This window comes from Talpa occidentalis, unplaced genomic scaffold (assembly GCF_014898055.3).
Source record: "Talpa occidentalis isolate TD23 unplaced genomic scaffold, MPIMG_talOcc4v2.1 talOcc4.15, whole genome shotgun sequence".
NCBI lineage: Eukaryota > Metazoa > Chordata > Mammalia > Eulipotyphla > Talpidae > Talpa > Talpa occidentalis.
The window spans coordinates 62,989,853-63,013,310 of record NW_023601543.1 but is presented as its reverse complement, the minus strand read 5'-3'; the positions used below and the strand labels follow the sequence as shown (position 1 = coordinate 63,013,310).

General features: G+C 36.7%; 1 protein-coding gene across 4 annotated transcripts in view; it reads left to right on the top strand.

Annotated features, from left to right (window-relative positions):
• USP9X (ubiquitin specific peptidase 9 X-linked) overlaps positions 1 to 23,458 on the top strand; it is a 128,273-nt gene that overhangs the window by 83,114 nt on the left and 21,701 nt on the right. For all 4 annotated transcript variants that reach the window (XM_037512513.2, XM_037512515.2, XM_037512512.2 and 1 more), the window contains 11 exons: positions 4,830 to 4,960; positions 5,149 to 5,427; positions 6,163 to 6,288; positions 7,156 to 7,281; positions 8,469 to 8,635; positions 14,547 to 14,655; positions 14,899 to 15,045; positions 15,560 to 15,706; positions 16,761 to 16,983; positions 19,202 to 19,422; positions 20,949 to 21,139. In XM_037512513.2, coding sequence (XP_037368410.1) covers positions 4,830 to 4,960; positions 5,149 to 5,427; positions 6,163 to 6,288; positions 7,156 to 7,281; positions 8,469 to 8,635; positions 14,547 to 14,655; positions 14,899 to 15,045; positions 15,560 to 15,706; positions 16,761 to 16,983; positions 19,202 to 19,422; positions 20,949 to 21,139 — 1,867 coding nt within the window. The remainder of the gene's footprint in view (positions 1 to 4,829; positions 4,961 to 5,148; positions 5,428 to 6,162; positions 6,289 to 7,155; positions 7,282 to 8,468; positions 8,636 to 14,546; positions 14,656 to 14,898; positions 15,046 to 15,559; positions 15,707 to 16,760; positions 16,984 to 19,201; positions 19,423 to 20,948; positions 21,140 to 23,458) is intronic.

The window sequence follows — 23,458 nt, the reverse complement described above, 5'->3', positions numbered from 1 at the left end:
ACAGAGTGGGGAGCAGAACAGGCAGACTGACTGAAATACACTACTGAGGGGAGCAGCGGGTGAGACTTGTCTGCTGGGCCATGCGGGTTGCCCCCTGGCCTGCTGGGGATGGAACTCAGGCCACAGTGGCTTCATAGCACTGTCTTTAACCCCTGCGCCACCAGGGAGGCCCCGGTTGGAACTTTGTTCTTCAACTTTTCTATGAGTCTGTTCACTGGCTCCCATATCATCGGCCATTCTTGAGGTGCCCTCTCGCTAACCCTAACCCTTCTTGTGGTTATCTCAGAAAGGAAGACATGGAAGGCAGTTTTATTTGTTACGAGCCGTTGCTTAGCTGAATACAACCAAACCCTCTCACATTTGATTGGTAGTTTGGGCATAGAATTCTAAGTTGAAAATTTGTGCTGTCTACCTGATAATGTTGCAGGTAGGAAGAGCAAAGCCCCCCTCATTCCTGTTCTTTACATGTCATCTTTGTTTTGGGAAACTGTTTTCATCCTTGAGTTTTGAAATTTCATGGTGAAATGCTTTGAAGTTTTTTTTGTTTATGTTGGGTACTCAGTCAGCCTGCGAGATTCCTAGTTTGTGAGAGATTTGTATTCTTTCTTGCTCATGTTTTACTCAATGTTTTTGTTTTTGTGTGTCTTTGAAATGTCTGTGACTATGGTATTGAATTTACTGAATCTTTTTTCATTTTATTCCAGCTTTGGGAGTGTTTCCTTAACTTTTTCCAGTTCTTCTGTTGACCTTTTACCCCAAATTTAGTCTATTACTAAATTTTCAAGACTGCTTCGAAGTGACCTTTTCCATAAGATTTTGTTTTTCATGAACACATTTTAGTGTTTTGTTCCCTAATAACGTGTTTTCTTCAAAATCCTAATGTTCTGCAAAATTATGTGCTAAAAATAGTGGGACTTGTGGGGAAACGTAACTGGGGCAGATCATTTAGTCCTGAACAATTGAAAAACAGTTGTGGTTGGGGGATATTTAAACCTTATAATAAAGTTGGATGTACAAATCAAGAACTTTTTAGAGAATCATTTGAGAGTAATTTCTGGCATGATTTTTCATGACCCTTAAATTCTTGTGTTAAACATGGATATTTGTATACATAACTGCAGGGATGAATAGATTGATTAATGTAGGTATTAAAATACCATGGGGTCATACCATATTCTCCAGTTGCAGTCTGATCTCACAAGATTTGTTTTAGTTTTTCCTCTTTTAACATATTTTCATATTTAATTCTTAATCAGTCAACCTGATCACCACCCATTTTTTTTTTTTTTTAATTTTAAAGATTTATTTATATAAGCACTGGGTACGGTCAGAAGCAGGGGAGGGTGAGAGAATTCACCAGAGCCAGAGTGGGGAACAGAACAGGCAGACTGACGAAACACACTGCTGAGGGGAGCAGCGGGCATGGCAAGAGAGGTCTACGTGCCATGTGGGAACCTCGCCGGCAGCTGGGGATCGAACCGGTGCTGCAAAGGCTGTGGGCAGCTTCGCAACCCAGCGCTCAACTGCTGCGCCACCGGGGAGGCCCCATTTTTTCTTTTTTATTTTAACATTTATCAGTTTTTAATTTTTTTTACAATATTTGCTTCCCCCCACCCCCTCAGATTGAGTCCCCATAGAATTTCCTTCCCCAAGGCACCTGTGCACCATCACCACATTCCCCTGTTCTGCTCCCTCCCTCCTTCTGATCCCTCTCCCTCCTCCTCCCCTGTAGTATGTCTCTGGTTTATAATTGTCTGTTTTTGCTTTGTTGTGTTTTGTCCTGTTGTTGTTATTTTTATGCTGATGTCTTACTTGGTTCCCCTATATTCCTGTTACAGTGAAACCATCCGATATTTTTCTTTTTCCTTCTGGCTTATTTCACTGAGCATAATTCCTTCTAGTTCCATCCACGTTGCTGCAAACGGCATGAGTTTATCTTTTTTGATTGCTGAATAATATTCCATTGTGTATATATACCACATCTTCTTGATCCAGTCATCTGTTTTTGGGCATTGGGTTGTTTCCAGGTTTTACCTATTGTAAATAGTGCTGCTATAAACATAGGGGTACAGGTGTTCTTTTGAATCAGTGTTTTTGTGTCCTTTGAGTAGATCCCTAAGAGTGGAATTGCCGGGTCGTATGGTAGCTCCATTTTTAGTAGACTGAGGAACCTCCAGACAGCTTTCCACAGTGGTTTGGACCAGTTTGCACTCCCACCAGCAGTGTAGGAGGGTTCCTTTTTCACCGCATCCTCGCCAACATTTGTTGTTGCTTGTTTCTTTGATGTGTGCCATTCTTACTGGTCTATGTAGTAGGCATAGACCCATTTTTCTATGTAGTAGGACTCTGGCTCTCAATATATGTATTCCTTTATATTTATGATGGGCCTCACTTCAACCAGTAGATACCCTCCTTACTCTGAATGAATCTTCATGTTGAGCTACCCATTGTTTGGACTTTACCTTCTGATTGATCTCTAAGTCCTTACCTAGGACTCCCTCTCCCCTCCCACTGGGATGTCCTCCTCCCTTTGTTTGGGGCTGTAATGCCCTAGGCTAGTAAGCCTTTTCACATAGCTTAAGCAGAGCACTAATAAAAATGGTGTCTTTGGAGATAATGTGGACAGCCCACACAGGTAGTTTGGTATGGCTGAAGGCTGCCTCAGGGCAATAATAAAAGACAAAACCAATAGAAAGAAAGTAGCTGGCTTGAGAGTGCTATAATTTTACAAATGGAAGTGGTGCGCTGGAACAGATGGGTTACCTTAAGTTGGTAGTGACAAGGAAAATCTGCCAAAGGTCATGAAAGAACTGGGAACATAACTTCCAGGATGAGCCCTGGGTGCATGTGCTCATTTTCAGTTTTCCTGAAACAGTTAGTAAAGGGTATCTGCCTGTGCAGCTGCCAGGCCAGTGAACTTTGGTTGGTTTGGGATTTTGTTATTCACAGTTTTGTGCTGACTACAATTGCCTGGGAGAACTGACATAAACAGACCCACCTTTCTCATTGTAGCCATTGTAATTGTAATAATTGTGTGGATGTTCAGTTGTCCCATATATTATGGTCAGTGAGTAGATGAACCCAGTGCCTTTTTCATATATCCTCATTTTTTCCCAGTACTTTAATACTTTTCTTTTACAAGATGTTTAAAGCTCATCTAGTATTTTCTAAATCCCAGCCCTGGAATCAGCCATATCTCCTTTAAGTTAGGTATTTAGAACAAAATTTAAAGACTAAATTCTATGCATTACTACTGTATGTCTTTATTTTTAGGCCTTTTCATTTGGACTGAGGAAGGAATAGATACCTATATCAATTTCTGTATCTCTATTAGGAAATAAACATCTATTTGTACTGGTACCAAGGTACCAGTCCACCTTCTTAGTCTTCCTGCATTCCATATTTCTGTCTCTACATAAGTGAGAAATCTGCTTGCTGGCCTCATTGCTCTATTGGGATTAGGCAGGATTAGAAACTTGATTCTTACACAGACTTCAGCCACTCTGTAGTTAGGCCTTTGATTCATCTGAACTTTCCAAACATACCTGTTGTCTTCATATCCTTGGCTTTTCTAGGATTCAGTGGGGGCACTAACTTATAGATACCCACTTTTCTTCCTCCTTACTTCCTGCATTTGCTCCTTGGTTCAGCTATCTTCTGTCCTCCTATATACCTTCAGTCATTTGCTGGCCTCTCTTTAATATTCCTTCAACTATTTTTATGTCCTTTTGATTTTATGTATTTTATAATTTACTCTTATTTCAGTGGGGCTTGTGGTTGCATTACTGATAAATACAGTGCACCGTGTTTAATTGGCCCAGGTGATTTTTAGTGCCTTGTTCTGTTACCATTACCGCTTTTTTTTTTTTAAAAGAAAACGTTGTTGACCTTACCCCTCTTTCTAATTACTGTGATAAAGAATAAGTTTAAATATTAGATTCTTAGCTGAGGCTTCTTTCAAAAAGTTCATTTAATCTTTATCTCTTATGTGTTGTATTGTTTAGAATTAGTGATTTTTTATTTACCAGTATCTAGCTAATGGTAGTATCTAGCAGAATCATAGTATAGTAGTAATAGTAGTCTAGCAGAATCAACTTTCATAATGATATTTTTAAACCCACTTCAGAATCCTTGATTTTATAATTTGAGCATAATGCCACAAGATGGCAAAAGTGAGCTTGCCAGGCAGTCCAAGCAGCAAAATTACTATGATAACTCATATGTCATTAAATCATAGTATAGTAACTAAATTTAAAACAGCCAACTTTAATAAAGCTAATAACAATTGCATTATAGTAGATGAATCAAAGGCTTAGACTTCAAATCTTGAGTTCAATTCTTCCTTGTTGCTACTCTGACCCTAGACAAATTTTTGTGATTTTTTTTTTTCAAAACTTTTTTTTTTTTTTTTTTTTCCAAAACTTCATCTGTGAAACTGGGTAATACCTATCTCTAGAATACCACAAAGCAGTCCAGTTAATGTATATTGTTATAAAGGCGAATAATAGAGAAATTGGAGGGAGGAACTTGTTATTTTTTTTCCTTTGTTATTTTCAATTGGAAGTGAATTATTTTCCCGTATCCACTGGCTAAGGAAAACATGTTGATTTGAGGTTTCTGATGAGTAGACTGCCTTCTTTGTCTTTGGGTTGACTGATTAAAGAACCCTGGTTGATTTTAATCCATATGAGGTCATGTAAAGTTAGCCTGAAGTTTTATTGCATTCATTGTTATTTAATACTGAATTAGTCTTTGAAATATTAAAAGTGAAATGTTGTGAACACATGGGTTATGTTTTGTTTTAGACTGTGTCTCTTTTTTCCTTACAGATAGCACAACAATAGAAAAATTAAGAGCTATTTGTTTAGACCATGCCAAACTTGGAGAGAGCAGCCTTAGTCCATCTCTTGACTCACTTTTCTTTGGCCCTTCAGCCTCACAAGTGCTATACCTAACAGAGGTTGGTTTTTTCCTTTTGCGTTTATGACATGTTCTTTATATTTTGCCTTGCAGTGCAAAAACATGAATAATATTGTAATGAAATATTTTTTAAAATGGTCAAGAATTTCTTAGTAGTGATCACAAGGAAAATAGAAGCTGTCTTCTTAAGACCTATTAATACACTCTTCTTTTTTTTTTTCTTCCTAGGTTGTCTATGCCTTGTTAATGCCCGCTGGTGCACCTCTTGCTGATGATTCCTCTGATTTTCAGTTTCACTTCTTGAAAAGTGGTGGCCTACCCCTTGTCCTGAGTATGCTAACCAGAAATAACTTCCTGCCAAATGCAGATATGGAAACTCGAAGGGGTGCCTACCTCAATGCTCTCAAAATAGCCAAACTGTTGTTAACTGCCATTGGTTATGGCCATGTTCGAGCTGTTGCAGAAGCTTGTCAGCCAGGTGTAGAAGGCGTGAATCCTATGACATCGGTAATAGAGACTTTAAAAAATCTTTTGATAATAGTAATTTTTAAAGTTCATCTCAGCAACTCTTGAAGTATAGAGCTCATATTAATTCAGGGTGTTTAAAGTTTCTCTTCGGTGTTACCTCCTTTTTGAGGTTTTCTGCTGTTTATATTAAAAGTACAAATACTCTTGATTCATTATACTACTAATTTGAGAGTACAATTTCTCTCTGCCCCCTTATATCCTGTTTGAGATTCAATTATTTTAAATCTAATAAAAACTATTTGAATCTTACTAATTCATATTTGGCAGATATATAAAGACAGAAAGAGCTGTAATAACCATATTATGGTGAGGTGAGATTCTGATTAAAATTATACTGAGGTGAGAAGGGATATGGAAAGAGGGTTTGCCCAAGAGCATGAATAGAAAAGATGTGCTGTAGTACTTTACTGACTCTCTTTTGGGATGTTGGGTTCAGCTGGTTCAGTTTATCATTTATCCCCTGTAAGTTATGCTGAACCCAAATATAGACACAAATTGAACTAATCTAGAATGGGGGTTTGCAGAACAGTATCTGGCACTCCAGCATACCTGAAAAAGAGAAAAAAATGCCCACATTGTTGCAATATCAAGTGCTTTTTTTGTACATCAGGATGGGTTCTACAGTGTATATATGGGAGGAAGTTAACTGGAGGAAATGGTTCATATTAAAATTATTTACTCCAAGTAAAATAGTAACTTTTTTTTTTTTTTCAGGTTAACCAAGTTACTCATGATCAAGCAGTGGTGCTACAAAGTGCCCTTCAGAGCATTCCTAATCCATCATCTGAGTGTATGCTTAGAAATATGTCCATTCGTCTTGCTCAGCAAATATCTGATGAGGTTAGTATCGAACTGCTAAAGCTCTGAAATAGATCATTTCTTTATACTTTTGATCCTCTGATAATTTAGAAATAATCCTTATCACAATTAGGGGCTTAATTTTCCTGGTATTAACATTAGACATTTCTGGTTTTAATCAGCTTTATGTAAACAACATCCTTTTTAATCTATAATTTATAATTCAATCAATTTAGAAAAACACATCTGAAATTACCACGTCAGCCAATACCCAGAACATTTCCATTACTTTACATATGCCTTTAGCAGTCCATTCTTTGCTCCACCCCTGGTCTCAGGTAACCACTAATCTTTAGTCACTATATAGTAATTTTCATTCTCTAGAATGTTTTCTACAAGTAAGATCATACAGTGTGTTCTTTTATGTCTGGCTTCCTTCACTCAGAATATTAACTCTGAGAATTACCTGTGTTGTGTGGATTAGTTGTACTCCATACTTTTGGTTGCTCAGTAGTATCCCGTCATTACTATTTCACATTGTGTTTATAAATATACTTGGTGGACATTTGGATTTTTTCCCCTTTTGACTCTGTAAAGCTGCTGTGGACTATCCCAAGTGTTTGTGGGGTCACATGAGTTTATTCTCTCTTGGGTAAAAAACCAGCAGTGGAACAGTTGGGTCACTTTTGTAGTCTTTTTAAGATTATTCTGAAAATAATACAGGGCTAGATAATAGCTCTGAAAGAATATATTCTGTGGCATTTCTATTAAAGAAAAAAAAATGGGATGACGTTTATTTGGGTGGGAACCTAAATAATGGTACATCTTCATGGCCATTCCTATTTTCTTTAAGTGATTATTCCACCCAAGTACTGTTATCAATAGTCTCAATTATTCATTATCTTGCAGGCTTCAAGATATATGCCTGATATTTGTGTAATTAGAGCTATACAAAAAATTATCTGGGCATCCGGATGTGGGGCATTACAACTAGTATTTAGCCCAAATGAAGAGATCACTAAAATTTATGAAAAGGTAAGAATTAGCACAGAAAATACTCATGTTAGATAAATGTTGTTTAATTATACATGTCTACTATCTTTAAAAACCCAACCAGTTGCTTTCTAAAGGCTGAAAATTAACTGGTAGCTATTGTTAAGATGATTAACACAGTAAAATTTTGTTTTGAAAATAAAGAATTTCAGAGTCCTGCCACAGAACTTACTTAAAATTAAAAACTACTTTTATTATGAAACTGTCTTTATACTTCATGCTGCCTGGAGTCAGATATAATTGTCTCATACTGGATTTGCTTGCTCCCATTCTCTTTATTCTTCTTGCCTCATCTTTCTGTCCTATACAAATTTTGTTAAGGTAATTCAGTTATGTTATTGTGCCATTTAAATGTTTTTATTTGATTTCGTTAAAGCAGTCAAAAGTAGAAAGTGTCAGTTATCATCCCTAACCTATTATTAAATTGAGCAAATTATTTATGTAAGAAAGGATGTGTTGGGTTCTGATTTCTGGTTTTTTGTAACCACCCTTGTTAGCCACTACTGCTTATTTAGAAGGGGAAGCTAAGTTATAGGAACTTGCCCCGCGTAGTAGAGCTTTCCTTTCATAGCCATCATAACCTTTATTTGCCTGGGATACATGCTAGTATCCTATAGTATCTGTCTGGTATGGTGCTGAATATTCACATAGCTTTTTTTTTTTTTTTTTTTTTTTGCCTTTTTTAGGCATATACTATAATAGATGCTTTCTTACAAAGTAAGATTAGAATTTACTAGCTACCTACTAGAGCATATTTTAGGTTATAAAACCTTCAAAACCTTCCTTTGACCATGATAGTTGCTTTTGAGTAGCTGTCTAATAGAAGTAGCCAGAAATATCTATCTTCAGTGCAGAAGTGCTTCTCAAGAAAGGAGTGATTGTTGGTGCAGAGGTATACAATTCAGAAGATCTCTAGGAACCTGAAGAAGCAGCAGCTAGTATCCTTCTTCAGCCCTCCTTGGGATGTAGTTAAATACTGGAATTAGACTTCACTTTCTATTTTAGTCCTTTCCATACTATTAAAAAGAGATGTGAAAAGTTGTAGGTAAAGAACCTAAGACCACAGATGGTGTCAGTGAGTAGTTAGGTTGTAAGCTCTAACTTGAAGCTGCATGAGATTTCTTTCCAATGCATCGCTGGGTAATTTGCCCCTGGTTATAATTTTACAGACCAATGCAGGCAATGAGCCAGACTTGGAAGACGAACAGGTTTGCTGTGAAGCATTGGAAGTGATGACGTTGTGTTTTGCCTTGATTCCGACAGCTTTAGATGCTCTTAGCAAAGAAAAGGCTTGGCAGACATTCATTATTGACTTACTGTTGCACTGTCACAGCAAGTAAGTGTCTTTTAATTGTAAGGAACTTGATCTTATTTTTGTAAGAGAAATGAGTTTGTTTATGCTGGCGAAATTTATCCTAGAAACAAAATACTGTTAATCTCTATCACACATAAGTTTTGCTTAGACCTATATTTGGTTTCTTTGCCTCTGCAAAATGCTGACATTAATTCCTACAGTACTAGTTAATTTGCAAAGTTCACTTTCCCCTGAGAGGTATATACTTTAGCAAACCATTTTAAAAATCTGGTTTACAAGATTTAAATTAAACATATTAATCTCTTAAATTTGATACTTCGATGTCAGGTATTTATTAGTGAAGTTGTTAATTCATGGTGATATTCCTGAGGCAGGCTTATGGTAAGAACTTTTGCATTTTACAAGGAGAATAAAGACCAACTATAAAATCCTCACTTTCATCTTAAAACTTTTAGTCAATGACAGTAATTTTATTTTGGACTTTTTTTTGGCAGGTCAATCTGATTTGCAGAAAATGTTGGTTTCCTTCCTATTTGTCAATTTAATCTTGCCCATCATATGATAATTTTATGAATTCTGGGTTCTTATATCACTATTTAGTATACTTAATCTGTTTTAAGTACATTTGTGAAGACACATGCCATTCAACAGTGACAGAAATCACTGATGAACAGTTATAATCAAAATATACATGTTGCTGACATGAACCATAGTGTTAAAGCTCTTGTTTTTTAAAAAAACTTGCATGGTGTAATGGAGTAGGTTCAGCTCACTCACTTGAGAGGATGTACTCAGGTGACTTAATGAATCTCAAGTGGGAATGAGTGTTTACTATTTTAGGAAGTTCTTTGGTAAGATAACAGGTCTAGCCTATTCAGAAAGTCCTTTGATAGAATCCCCCAAATAAGATTGAGTTTTCTCTTTCCTTGAGAAGTCTTTATCATCATTGGATAATTCTATGTTGAGAAAGATAAATAGGTTCAATAAGTCTAGTTCTGTTTATAATGCCTTGGGTGGAAGGAGGAGTGGTAAGATGATTAGCCAATATTTTTAATGAAGTCAAACCTAAAGGTTGCAAGTTTCTTAATCTCCGTTGACTTTTTTTGAATCTCAAACTAAATTATTTCAGTTCTTAGGCTTACGTGGTAAGGAACTTGGTTTAATGGGATTTCTGCCCTACGTTCTTTATTAAAATTCCCCTTATAGAAAGTTAGGACCATTTCATCTTCCTCATTCCTGAAAGTTAGACACAATGAGGTAAGTTACTGTAGAAAACATTCATCTTATTATGCCTCTGTTAACTTGTCTTCAACAATAAAGGGGTTCTTCTAAGATTAAGATCTCTGAGCTTTAGGTAATCTGATTTTCTTCTCTGGTACTGATTTCACCCTGTCCTTTTTTTGTAAATATCTGAGTATCTATTGCAGATTCAAAATCTCTCGTTTTCAGTTTGTAAGAATTTGACAGCAAACCTGACCTGAACATTATTCGTTGGCATTATATTTCTATAATCGGAATCACCAAATACATCTCGCCCCAAGGGTTTCAGATTAGGGACTCATAACATGCATATGTTAGAGTTTATACTTAAATAGTTGTAACCAATGTAACTATTTACAAAGGATTCCCTGTATATATTTTCTCACACTTACAGCAACTCAGAAGTAGATTTTGCTGATTGAGGGACTGAAATTGAAGTTAATGACAAGGTCATACCTCTGAAGTTCAGACTTATTTCTACTACAGTTTGTATAATTATAACCCAACAGATAATTATGTGAATCCCTACTCTGTGCTTTGGCAATCAAAGTCAAAAGTTAAGTAAGATAGTTCTTGTTCTCACAGAGCTTTAAGACAGAAGTTACAATAGGGCAAAGTAGTTAGGGAATTGGAAGAGAAATAAGCTACTTCGTAACTGGAACAGAAATGAAAGTTCCATGTAGAACAGAGCATATGAGTTTATGTTGGGGCAAGATTTATATGAAAAGGAATATGGGCATTGGCAGTGTGTTCTCCTCATTTTGATTCCCCATTATGTTGCTTTTACTTCTGTATTTTCAGACTCGGCGTTTCCTCCTCTTTATTAGCTTTAAATTGTTGAGTTTTGTGTTTCTTTTTTTGTTTTTGTTTTTTAAATGAAATTGTTTCACATCCTTGTTAATGTAACTTTTCTCCTTACACTGCTTCTACCCTTATCTAAGCAACCAGCACCCATTGCTTGGACAGCTGCAGTTATCTCCCCAATCATAATGTTCCCACTCCTAGTGTTGTGCCCCTCTAATTTATTGACCACATCGCCAACACGAGTCATCTTTGCAAAATGTTCTTTCTTCCTTAAAAATCTTTCCATGTCTTCCCCATTGCCTTTGAATTAAATTCAAACATTTTAGTTTGGTTTATCTGTACTCTATATTTTGACCTTTGCTTCTAGTCATAAGTTTCAGTTCAACTACCACATTTTCCAGTAATTTGTCCTTACCCCAGAACAGAAAAAGTTGCCCAGACCTCTGTTGCTATTAGATGGTCTGCTTCTACATCATAATGCTGTTCTTATTTTATTGTAATCACTTGTGATTGAATTTGAATTCCTTTAGGTTGGGTTTTTTTTTTTTTGGCCCTACCAGCAATTGTTGCTTTTTAACCCTGCCTGTTTAACCCTCTGTATGATAACCTCTCTGGTTCAAAGAAGCATTTGGGCTTGCCACTTCTGGGATAGTGCTTTCAGGGCAGAGCTGAGTAGTCTGGTTTAATGTGTGGAAAAGTAGTAAAAGATACTGCCTAAAGGAGATTAGTAGGAGTCAGATTACCGAAGGCCTTTGATGCTGACATCTAAGTAGTATTAGATTTTAATGCTGTAGGCAGTCTCATTGGTAAACAATGTATCAAGTACCTATTATGCACCAGGTACTATTCTAACTACTAGTGGTGTAGCAATAAACAAAGCAGTCAGCCTTCTCAGAATCTACTAATGGGAAATAGCATTGGGAAGGGAAGGCATACAGGAAAATATATAGTACAGTGTAATGTTACATTATAACAAATGGTATAAAGAGAAATAAAAGAGGAAAAGGGATAAGGAGTTGGGGTGTCCATTACATTTCAGTTTTTTATAGTATAGTCAGAAGGTTCACCTAAGAAGGGGCCCTGTATATAAAGCTCAGATAGAGTATGTTTTTGATACATGTAGATAATGGGGAAGTGCTTTAACTTTAAGCAGAAGGGTCAGCAGATGTAAATGTCTTGAAGCAGTAACATGCCTGACATGTTTAAGAAGAATAAGGAGACTAGTGTGACTAGGCAAAGAGGATAGGGGGGGTGCGGGGGGAGGGGTAGATGGGGATAATTAATTGTAGGAGGTGATGTCAGGGAAGTAACAAGCAGTCTACAGGGATTTTATACATCATTTTTTAAGGACATTTTCTTTTACCCTAAGTGTGATAGGAATATGTTGGAGGGTTTTGAGTAGATAAGTAATGTGTTCTGAGTTAACATTTTAAGTTTCTTTGGTTTATAGAGTAGACGAAAAAAAGCAGTTAGACTGTTTTACTGATCCAAATAAAAGATGACTGGCTAAAAGTATGGTAGTGGGCCTCCTCTTGTGGCGCAGGCAGTTGAGCGCAGCGCTGTGAAGCTGTCCACAGTCTCTGCAGCGCCAGTTCGATCCCAGCCGGCCGGTGAGGGTCCCACATGGTGTGCCAGACCTATCCTGACTTGCCCGCTGCTCCCCTCAGCAGTGTATTTCAGGCAGTCTGCCTGTTCTGTTCCCCGCTTTGTCTCTGGGCTTTGTCTCTGGTGAATCCTCTCACCCTCCCGCGAATCTGGCCTGTACCCCGGTTCTTGTGTAAATAAATAAATAAAAATCTTTTTTTTTTTAATAAATAAAAGTATGGTGGTGGTAGTAGAAATGGTAAGAAATTATCAGATTCTGAGTATGTTGTGAAGATTGTAAGCACCAGAATCTGTTGATAGACAAGACACATTTAGTTTGAAGTATTACAGAAATCTGCATATGTGAGAGAGTTCATCAGGAATTGATAGGGCCAAATCTTGATAGAACCCCCACTCTATTTGAACTGCATACCTAACTTTAAAAAACAATAATAATAACCATAGGGCAGTGTGAATGATAGATAACTGAAAATCTGACAACTGTTATGTACCTTGTCCACAGGCAGTTAGTACTTTTGACTAGATTTTACTTCATTTTTCCCAAACTCAACCCACAAAACTTCTAAAGTCTCAGGATTATAGGACTATGAATGGGTTTTAAAAACCTGAAAAATGACCAGGAGGGAGGATAGTACACAGAATGAATGCCGGCAAATCCTTTACTGAACTATAAACTTTGGTTCTAGCGCACTGTCAGTGCAAAGAGAGAAATATGGTGATAAACTTGAAATGTAGTTTGTAATGTCTGTACAGTTCACAAATGCTTAGCAAATATTTGTTGGGCATCTTCCTGATGGTTTTGTTCTAGATGCTAGGAACTCTGGTATCAACAAAGCAAACACATGGAACCACAAAAGACCCCCAAATAGCCAAAGCAGCCCTGACCACAATAAAAGGATGAATGGTGGTGTCATACTTTCAGACTTCAGACTATACTACAAAGCTGTAATAATGCAAACAATATGGGACTGGAACAAAAACAGACACAGACCAATTCAATACAATTGAGAGCCCGGAAATAAACCTACACCTACATGGACAATTAGTCTGTGAAAAAGGGGCCAAGAGTATACATTGGAGAAAGGAAAGTCTTTCATCAAATGATGCTGGAAAAACTGAACAGCCACATGCAAGAGTGAAACTAGACCACTGTCTCAAAACATACACAAAAATTAACTCAAAATGGATAATAGACTTGGATGTAAGACCTGAAACTATAAAATAGTTAAATAGAAAACAGGTAAAACACTCCGTAACATAGGCTCCAGAACTTTTAATAGAGACATAGCACCATCTTGTAAACAAATAGTATTTATACATTTGGTAACTGGTTCTTAGCACCTACTGTATGCCAGATACTACTCTTGGTTGTAGTAGTAAACTAAATAAATGATGTCTCTTCCTCTTGGAGCATTTATTCTAGTGAGAGCTTTATAATGTGTGTGCTGTATGTTCGTTCTTAAGATTAGGAAAAATTCCCAGTACTGGGGCCAAAAAACTTAAGTTTTTCCCTTGGGTCATCATAGAAATAATAGTGTATGATAAATTGGTTCTAACTCATCAGTGTTACATAAAGGATTGTGGGGGGTGTATTTTGGCATGGAAGGCCTTATTAAAAAAAATAGGTTGCTGGCCTACCCTTTAGTATTTCTGATTCAAGTTGAGGTTCTAGCCTGAAAATTTGCATTTCTAGCAATTTCCCACATGATACCTATGCTGGTGATCTGGGAACCATGCCTTGGGAACCATTAGTATAAGGGACATTTGTGGTAGTATCCTTATTGTAATTGCAACAGTATTCCTACAGAGTTGTTTGCACCGTAGCATGGATTAAGAAATTCTGTGGGGCCTCCCCTGGTGGCGCAGCAGTTGAGCTCTGGGTTGTGAGGCTGCCTGCAGCCTCTGCAGCGCCAGTTTGATCCCTGGCCACCGGCAAGGGTCCCAGAAAAAAAAAAGGAAAAAAAATTCTATGGAAGGGCAAAAAGATGATGCATTAGGCTCATTTGTAGAGCATTTTGTATGTAGAGGAGCATTTCCAGCCTATTCCAAGAAAGGGATGTTTAGAAAGATATTTCTCAAACTCTCCAATGACAATTTGAAGTTATAATTCATCTGTTACATGTTGCTGGCTTAAGGGGATGTTAACCTTGTATCCTTGTATTTTTTAATTTACCTATACTTTCCTCACCCCCAGAAAGACCAGTGTTAGAATCTTTTTCCTTCATGAAAATAATATGTTAAATGTGAAATATTTTTATTTCAGAACTGTTCGCCAGGTGGCACAGGAGCAGTTCTTTTTAATGTGCACCAGATGTTGCATGGGACACAGGCCTCTACTTTTCTTCATTACTCTGCTCTTTACCGTTTTGGGGGTGAGACATTTTTTAATGTGCTTATCAGTGTAATTCTTTAAACAAGGAACATTCAGGAATTTACGGTTTTAGCTTGCATTAAAATTAGAACAGTCTACTTTTATGTAATTTTTTTAGTATTTATAGTATATATACTTACACTAATGACTATTTTAGTCATTTCTCTAGTTGACTGTAGGTTTTTTTTAAGTAGGTTCTCAGTATAGACATGTAAATTAACAATATTATGCTTTATTGTTTCAGAGTACAGCCAGAGAGAGAGCTAAACATTCAGGCGACTACTTCACTCTTTTAAGGCACCTTCTTAATTATGCTTATAATAGTAATATTAATATACCCAATGCTGAAGTTCTTCTGAATAATGAAATTGATTGGCTTAAAAGAATTAGGGTAAGTGGCATTTAATGTGTTTAACATATCAATGTTTTTTTTTTTAGTTTTCAGCATATTTTGGTCAAATGGAAAATGCCAAAGAGTAATAATGACCAGACTATATTCTGCATTGGTGGATATTAGTGACTCATGATTCACAGAATAAACGCATAACTAGTTTTGTAAAATGCTGTGTTAATATTTGAGACTTGGAATAAGCAATGGTTAAATAATTTTCATCAAAATGAATGATCAATTATGGCACTTAATTCAACTCTTGATCTTAACACCTGATTCTTTTTACTTAAAATTGCATGAGAATTTCTGAAGAGATTTGTGACTTGTAACCTTCAGATTGTATTCTAATAGTTCATAAAACCTACTTCTAGAAAGTTCTGATGAGAACATAAAATTGGTTAGACTGGAAAGTTTGGGGAAATTGCCTCATGTCTCTCCAGCTCTCTCTTGTTCTGGCTCCTCCCTCTCTACCTTCCTTTTGTAAATTAGGCATTTGATCTTTTTTCTTTGGCAGGATGATGTGAAAAGAACAGGTGAAACAGGCGTTGAAGAGACGATTTTGGAAGGCCACCTTGGGGTAACAAAAGAGTTACTAGCCTTTCAAACTCCTGAGAAGAAGTATCACATTGGTTGTGAAAAAGGAGGTGCTAATCTCATTAAAGTAAGTTCTATTGTTTTGGTTCTAAAATAGACATTATAACCTGTTTCCTACCAAATCTAGTAGAGGGTATCAAGTCTTTGGTGTATTATCTTGACCTTTTTCTTTCTTTCGAAAACTCTTTATAAGAGGTTACAGTGGGCTTCCCCAGTGGCACAGCAGTTGCGCGCTGGGTTGTGAAGCTGCCCGCAGCCTCTGCAGCGCCGGTTCGATCCCCGGCCGCCAGGAGAGGGTCCCACATGGCATGCAGACCTCTCATGCCGCCCACTGCTCCCCACAGCAGTCTGCCTGCTCTGCTCTCCCCTCTGGCTCTGGTGAATTCTCTCACTCTCCCACGCTTCTGACTGTACCTAGTGCTTGTATAAATAAATAAATCTTTTTTAAAAAAAGGTTACAGTAATTTTTAAAATAAAGTTTCTAAATTTTGCATATAAATAAAATATCAGTACTATATATTTAAATAAGGACTGATTAACTTTTCTGTTTAGAACACCCAAAGTTATCGTTTCATTAGACTGTTTAAAATATGACAAACTATTTTGTAAAATTTCATCTTGATATCCTATATCTTTAGTTTCTTCATGTCTGGCAACTCGGGGCGGGGATTATTTTAGCACATTTTTATTCAGAATGAGTTTTGGTAGACGTGATTAAAGGAGTAAACTATTTAAAATGTAAATTTTGTTAAGTGTTACAATAAGCTTGCTCTTGATACATAAAAAATAAAATTAACCTGGTAAATTGGGTATGTTTCTTAATTATAGTAAAAATAGTATTTTGAAGTGAGAGCTTATGTTCAAAAATCCAAGTAACTTTTCTGAGATATAATGTGATCCTGAATTCTGACAAGTAAATTTTGTATTATTTCCTCCCAAGAGACATTCCTATCTTTTAAAAAAAATGCATATATATATAAAATATGTGTAAAGTATGTATTTGTATATGTATAATATGTATAAAGTATATGTTTGTGTGTGTGTGTGTGTATATATATACACCTACATACTATATTGATACATATCATTGTTAATACATAATCCTTTTTCAACTCTTTTAGGAATTAATTGATGATTTCATCTTTCCTGCATCCAATGTTTACCTGCAATATATGAGAAATGGAGAACTACCAGCTGAACAGGCTATTCCAGTGTGTAGTTCACCGGCTACCATTAATGCTGGTTTTGAGTTACTTGTAGCATTAGCTGTTGGCTGTGTGAGGAATCTCAAACAGATAGTAGATTCTTTGACTGAAATGTATTACATTGGCACAGCAATAACTAGTAAGTATTTTAAAATACAAAATTGTAATTACAGGTAATTCTCTAATGTTTCAAAGTTTCTTTCAGTAAGTATCTTTAGCTCAAGTTTTGCTTTCTTTCTGCAATGAGTTTAACGTTTCTAGCAAATGGAAGTATAATTCAAGGCCATTTCACGAGATTATTAGTATTGAAAAATACCCTGTGTTTGTTAAATGTCTTTCTATAAGTGGTACAAGTATTTAGCAAAATTAATTTCAGTCTCAGGCAAATCTGAAATGAAACCCATACTCCAGAATAATAAGTATTGAAAATAATAGCCAGAGTTCAAACTTAAAAAGCAAATTGCATGCATTAATAGACCTTCCAGTCCCTCACAAGCTTTTGTAGTTTTGTTTTCATACGAACTCTAAGAAAACCTGGTGTTGAAGACTAGCATGTGTGTTTTCATAAAGCCGGTGAAATAGATTGTAGACTCCAGATCTTAACTGAAGCTTAAAAGGATAAGGACAGGGTAAAATGACTAAAAAGCCAAAAATAAGAACTACCATAGAGGCTGTTTATTTTGGGTGGGGGGGACACTATACAGAGCCAAGAATACAATAGATAATAAATCTTTCAAACATGTGACATTTTTTGTTATTTTGTATATTGGAATTTAATGATGTTTTAAATAACATTTTAGGAGTTTTTGATTAAACCTTCAACTGTTCTACCAACTTTATATATACTAAGGAGGGATTTTGTTTGTTTCTTAAAGTGGAGTTTGTATTTGTTTCTTAAGCAAATACACTCTTAGTTTTCAGTAGATTTAAACTCTCAAGGATTGTAGCATCACACAGATTGTGTGTCCTGTGACCTAGCAGGAAAATAATTTCTGTGTTTCCATGATCATCAGTTAATCTTTCCTCCAATTCCTCTAATTTTGTTGTTTGCTGCCAGGAATTGTGGTATTCTTTTGCTTTGTGTCTGTAAGCACATCACTTACTCAAATAGAACTGTTTCATCTCAGGCATGAACACCTTAAGTTTTAAAAAGGGAAACTGTATGCTTCCTTGGTTTTGGATGATCCCACTTTTAGCCAGTGAAACATGGCCTTGGAACACAGCCTTCCAGACATATTTTCCATTTTATAAATTTTGTTCCCAGCAGGCTTCCAAACATTCCAAAATGGCTGAAAGAGAAAGGTCACTTGTTTTAAGTAGTATGTTTGCATGTTCAAAATTTCATGAGTTGAAAGAGGCTATTTATTTAAAAAATTGTCTTGGCAGCTCTCTTCCCAAGACTGCCCATCTGTGTCTATGCAGACATCTCTTAACAAACCTGTCCCTGTCGGCGGCAGCTCGTCTGCCTGCCTGCGACTGTGCAAGTGTCTTTCTCTTTCCTAAATTAACCTGTCCTTTTAAAATGTACAACTAAGTAAATAGTATGTTTCTTATCCATTCTAGCCACCCAGTCCTGTTTGGTAGCTGTAACCATTATCATCAGTTAAGCATCTCTGTACATGCAAAACCCACATACAAAATTTTTGTTGTTGAGTTTTTAAACACAGATTGGTGTACAGTACACACAATGTTCTTCACTTTGTTTTATCTATTAACACATATTTACCTAATTTATTTTTTGGCTATATACCTTATAGCTCAATACACTAATTTAGTTAACTAGTGCCATAGACAGTAGTTAATGTTGCCGGATTTATACTAGGTGAAGGGATATGTGCAATGTACAAGTCTCATTTGCCCTCAAAATAACATTGTTCATTATAGGCAAAGCAAGTGTTATTCTTGTATTGCATTTATTTGGAAGGCAACAGTTGCTTACCTGAAGATGAAAGAATTGGTAAGTGTCAGGAGCAGGATGTAAACCCAGGTGGTCTGAGGATTATTTAAAATCAACAAACTACATGTTTGACTGGATTTGAAGATTTTTTTTTTAAACTCACAGACGTACAAATTATTAAAACTCATGACTAAACAAAGCTAAAGGTAAAGTTAGCAGAGAGAAATTCATATTGTACCATCTTATGACTTTTTGAGATTGCTATAGTAGTGGGTTCACAGATTATATAACCATTCATGTTGCTGTATATCTTTGGTTTTGTGAGCGTGAAATGCAAATTTAGAGTTTGGGTGACTAGCAGTGGTGGAATTTTTGTTAATCTAATTGACTAGTTCACTAGAGCTAAAAGTAGACAAAATACTTATATCCATGCTTATAAGAATCTTTTATCTTCTCACAGCTTGTGAAGCACTTACTGAGTGGGAGTATCTGCCACCTGTGGGGCCCCGCCCACCAAAAGGATTTGTGGGACTGAAAAATGCTGGTGCTACTTGCTACATGAATTCTGTGATTCAGCAGCTCTACATGATTCCCTCCATCAGGAATGGTATTCTTGCAATTGAAGGCACAGGTAGTGATGTAGATGATGATATGTCTGGTGATGAGAAGCAAGACAATGAGGTAAATTATAGTGTCTGTTTTCTGTGTTTGAAATTAATGATACCAGATACTTACACATTCTCTCCTACAGAGTGTTGTGTTTTGTTTTTTTTTTAACCTTTTTTTTTTTAAATATTTATTTATGCATACAAGAGCTGGGGCACAGGGCAGAAATGCGGGGGGTGAGAGGATCCACCAGAGAGAGCGGGGAACAGAACAGGCAGATCGACCGAAGTACACTGCTGAGGGGAGCAGCAGGCAAGACAGGAGAGGTCTGCCTCGCCATATGGGTTTCTCCCTGGCCGAGGATTGAACTCATGCTTCAGAAGCTGTGAATTGCTTCATGGTGCTGTGCTTAACTCCTTGCGCCACCCGGGAGGCCTGACTTTGCTTCCTTTTTTAAGCTTGAATGATACATACTATCATCTGAATAGGTTACATATTGTGACTACTGTTATGAACATGGGTGTACAGATATCTCTTTGAGACTTTTTCACTCTTTGATATGTAGCCAAAAGTACAATTGCTGAATCATGTCGTAATTCTAGTTTTAAGATTTTGAGTCACTGTTTTCCAGTGATCCACCATTTTACATTCCCAGTAGTGCACAAGGTTTCCAGTTTCTTTGCCCCCAGTAGTTTTTAATCTTCATGAGTATGTCTTTTTTCCCTGCTCATTGTTTGTGCTTTGGAGTCATATCCAGTAAATTATCACCAGATCCAATATCATGATGTTTTTGCCTTTTTTTTTTTTTTTTTAAGATTATTTATGCATACAAGAACTGGGGTACAGACCAGAGGTGTGGGGGAGGTGAGAGGATTCACCAGAGACAGAGTGGGGAACAGAACAGGCAGATTGACTGGAATACACTGCTGAGGGGAGCAGCGGGCAAGTCAGGAGAGGTCTGCTGCTTCATGTGTGTAGCTCTGTGGCCTGGGATTGAACTCTTGCTGCAGTGGCTGCGGATAACAACTTCATGGGTTGCATCTTAACCCCTTGCGCCACCAGGGAGGCCCTGCCCTGTGTTTTCTTTCAAGAGTGTCATAGTTTTAGCTCTTACATTCAGGTCTTCGATCCATGTTGAGTTAATTTTTGTATATGGTGTTGGGGAAAAGTTCAACTTCATATTGATATGATTATCTCTGCACTATATGTCGAAGAGTACTGTTACTCTATTTATATTTTTCTGAATGTTTATACAGTTTTGAGCTCTTTGTATATATTGTCTCAACAAGAACATTTTCTCCCCATTTACACATGAGGAAATTGAAGCTAAGACTTGCTAAAACTTATAAGTGGTAAAGCCTGCATTTTTGGTCAGTTCAGTTCATTGACTACACTTTGCTCTATTATCCACATAGGGTTACTCATTTATGACAACTCTTAATGTGTTGTAGGGATAAACACTAATATTGGAAATTAAAATTTACAAATTGTAAATTGAGTGCTTTACAAGTAAAAGTATGGATTATTTGTTGACTGCATTTGTTTCATCATTTTACTATAAAGTCAAGTTATCTCATAATGATATTTTGTTTGGTTTCTAGAGCAATGTTGATCCCAGAGATGATGTATTTGGATATCCTCAACAATTTGAAGACAAACCAGCATTAAGTAAAACAGAAGATAGGAAAGAGTACAATATTGGTGTTCTAAGACACCTTCAGGTCATCTTTGGTCATTTAGCTGCTTCTCGACTACAGTACTACGTACCCAGAGGATTTTGGAAACAGTTCAGGTAAACTATGGATTAATAGTAATAGGGATACTACTTAAACCTGTATGTTAATATTAAACTTGTAAAATATATGTCGGAAGGCATGTTTATGCTTAATATTTAAGCCATAGTGATAATCAAATTTTCCTTCTTGGTTGGGTTTATTTTCCACATTGTCCGCAAAGGAAGAGTTATAGAAAGCTTTGTAATAAGAAGCAGCAGCATTCTTTAGTCTCTTAAGAGACTAAAAACTAAATAGTTTTTTTTTTTTTTTTTTATAGAGGCATGTTTTATTTATTTATTTATTTTACTTGTTTGTTTGTTTGTTTTTGTTTATACATGCACTGGGCACAGTCAGAAGCGTGGGAGGGTGAGAGAATTCACCAGAGCCAGAGTGGGGAGCAGAGCAGGCAGAAGGACCGAAGTACACTGCTGAGGGGAGCAGCGGGCGGCAGGAGAGGTCTGCGCACCATGTGGGATCCTCCTCCGGTGGCCGAGGAGCAGCCGGGGATCGAACCGGCGCCGCAGAGGCCGCGGGCAGCTTCGCAACCCAGCGCTCAACCGCTGCGCCACCGGGGAGGCCCTAAAAACTAAATAGTTTTTATTTAGAAAATTTCTAATATAGATAGAAGTTGAGACTATAGTGTGAACTCAACTTCCAGCAGTTTATAACTGATCTTGCTTTATCTACACATTCCCACTAGATTGTTTCAAAGCATAGCTCAAATGCAGTTTCGATCATAAATATTTCTAATGTCTTTTTAACTATACATAGCCATGAAGCTATTATTGGCTCTTAAAAACTGCTTAATATCGGGCCTCCCGGTGGCGCAGCGGTTGAGTGCTGGGTTGCGAAGCTGCCCGCAGCCTCTGAGGAGCCGGTTCAATCCCCGGCTGCTCCCCGGCCACCGGAGGAGGATCCCACATGGCGCGCAGACCTCTCCTGCCGCCCGCTGCTCCCCTCAGCAGTGTACTTCGGTCCTTCTGCCTGCTCTGCTCCCCGCTCTGGCTCTGGTGAATTCTCTCACCCTCCCGCGCTTCTGACTGTACCCAGTGCATGTATAAACAAAACAAACAAACAAACAAAATAAATAAATAAAACATGCCTCTATTAAAAAAAAAAATTTAAAAAAAACCTGCTTAATATCAAATTTTTGTCATTTTTTTCTAACTTACCCAATTATCTCATAATTGTTTTTACTGTGTATTTTTAGAAATCAGTATTCTAATAAAATCCATATACCACAAAGTTTCTATGATAACTCACTTGAATCTTTCAAATCTTTTTTCCCCCTTGCAATTCTGTTTCAAACATAACAGGTAATTTTCCTACTGTCTGGATTTTATTGACAAGATCACTGTGTTGTTTTGGTGTTTTCCGTTTTTCTTGATCATCTGTATTTCCTATAAATAGATAATGAGATCTAGAGGTTTGATCAGATTGAGACTGCTTCTTATTATTGTTATCATCATCATTATTATTATTGGATAGGCAATACGAATTCATTGTGGGGGGAAACTTCACAGTTGGCAGATGAGAATTTTACCTCTGAAACACCCATGCACCAATAAATCTTCATAGTTAATGTTTACTGCCAAGAAGAGATATGTAATGGCTATCTCTTACATGATAACAACCGTTTTTCATCATTGCCTAAATACAGCATTTCATTGCGGTTACAAAAATGGCAAAATTCTATTTTTAATCATTTTCATTATTTGGCTAGAATTATAAAGGGAAACTTCAACAACTATTTGGCTACCCTAATGTAAAATTTTATAGGAAATATGGGATAACTCTTGACTATATGTGGAAAAGGCTATAATCCTTCACAGCATATAAATTATTCTAATTACCCTAACTAGACCCCCTACTTAATCCATACTATTGGCTTGCATGTACTACCCTCCTTCCTAGCTCTAATTTTACTCTTCCATTCCCATTTTTAGCTTTTTTCTTAAAATTTACCATTCAATGATAAAGTTTTCTTTCTGCATCTGTAACCCCTTACACTAATGTAGCTTGTAGTTTATGTAGACTACTGCTTTCAGATTATTTCCACATACACTTGATATTTGCAGGTTAATCACACCACCCAGTATTTTTTTTTTGAAAAGTTTCAAACAAACAGGAAAGGTGAAGAGGTAATACAATCACCTTTATACTAAAGTACCCAAAATTACCAATTAACATTTTGTCATATTTGCTTTTATGTATACTTAGTGATTTTTTTTTAAGCAGTTAATAATGTTAATCATGATACTTTGCCCCTACTTGCCTCGATATGTATTCACTAAGGACATTTTCCTTCTTACCTATAATACATTTTTCACAAAATT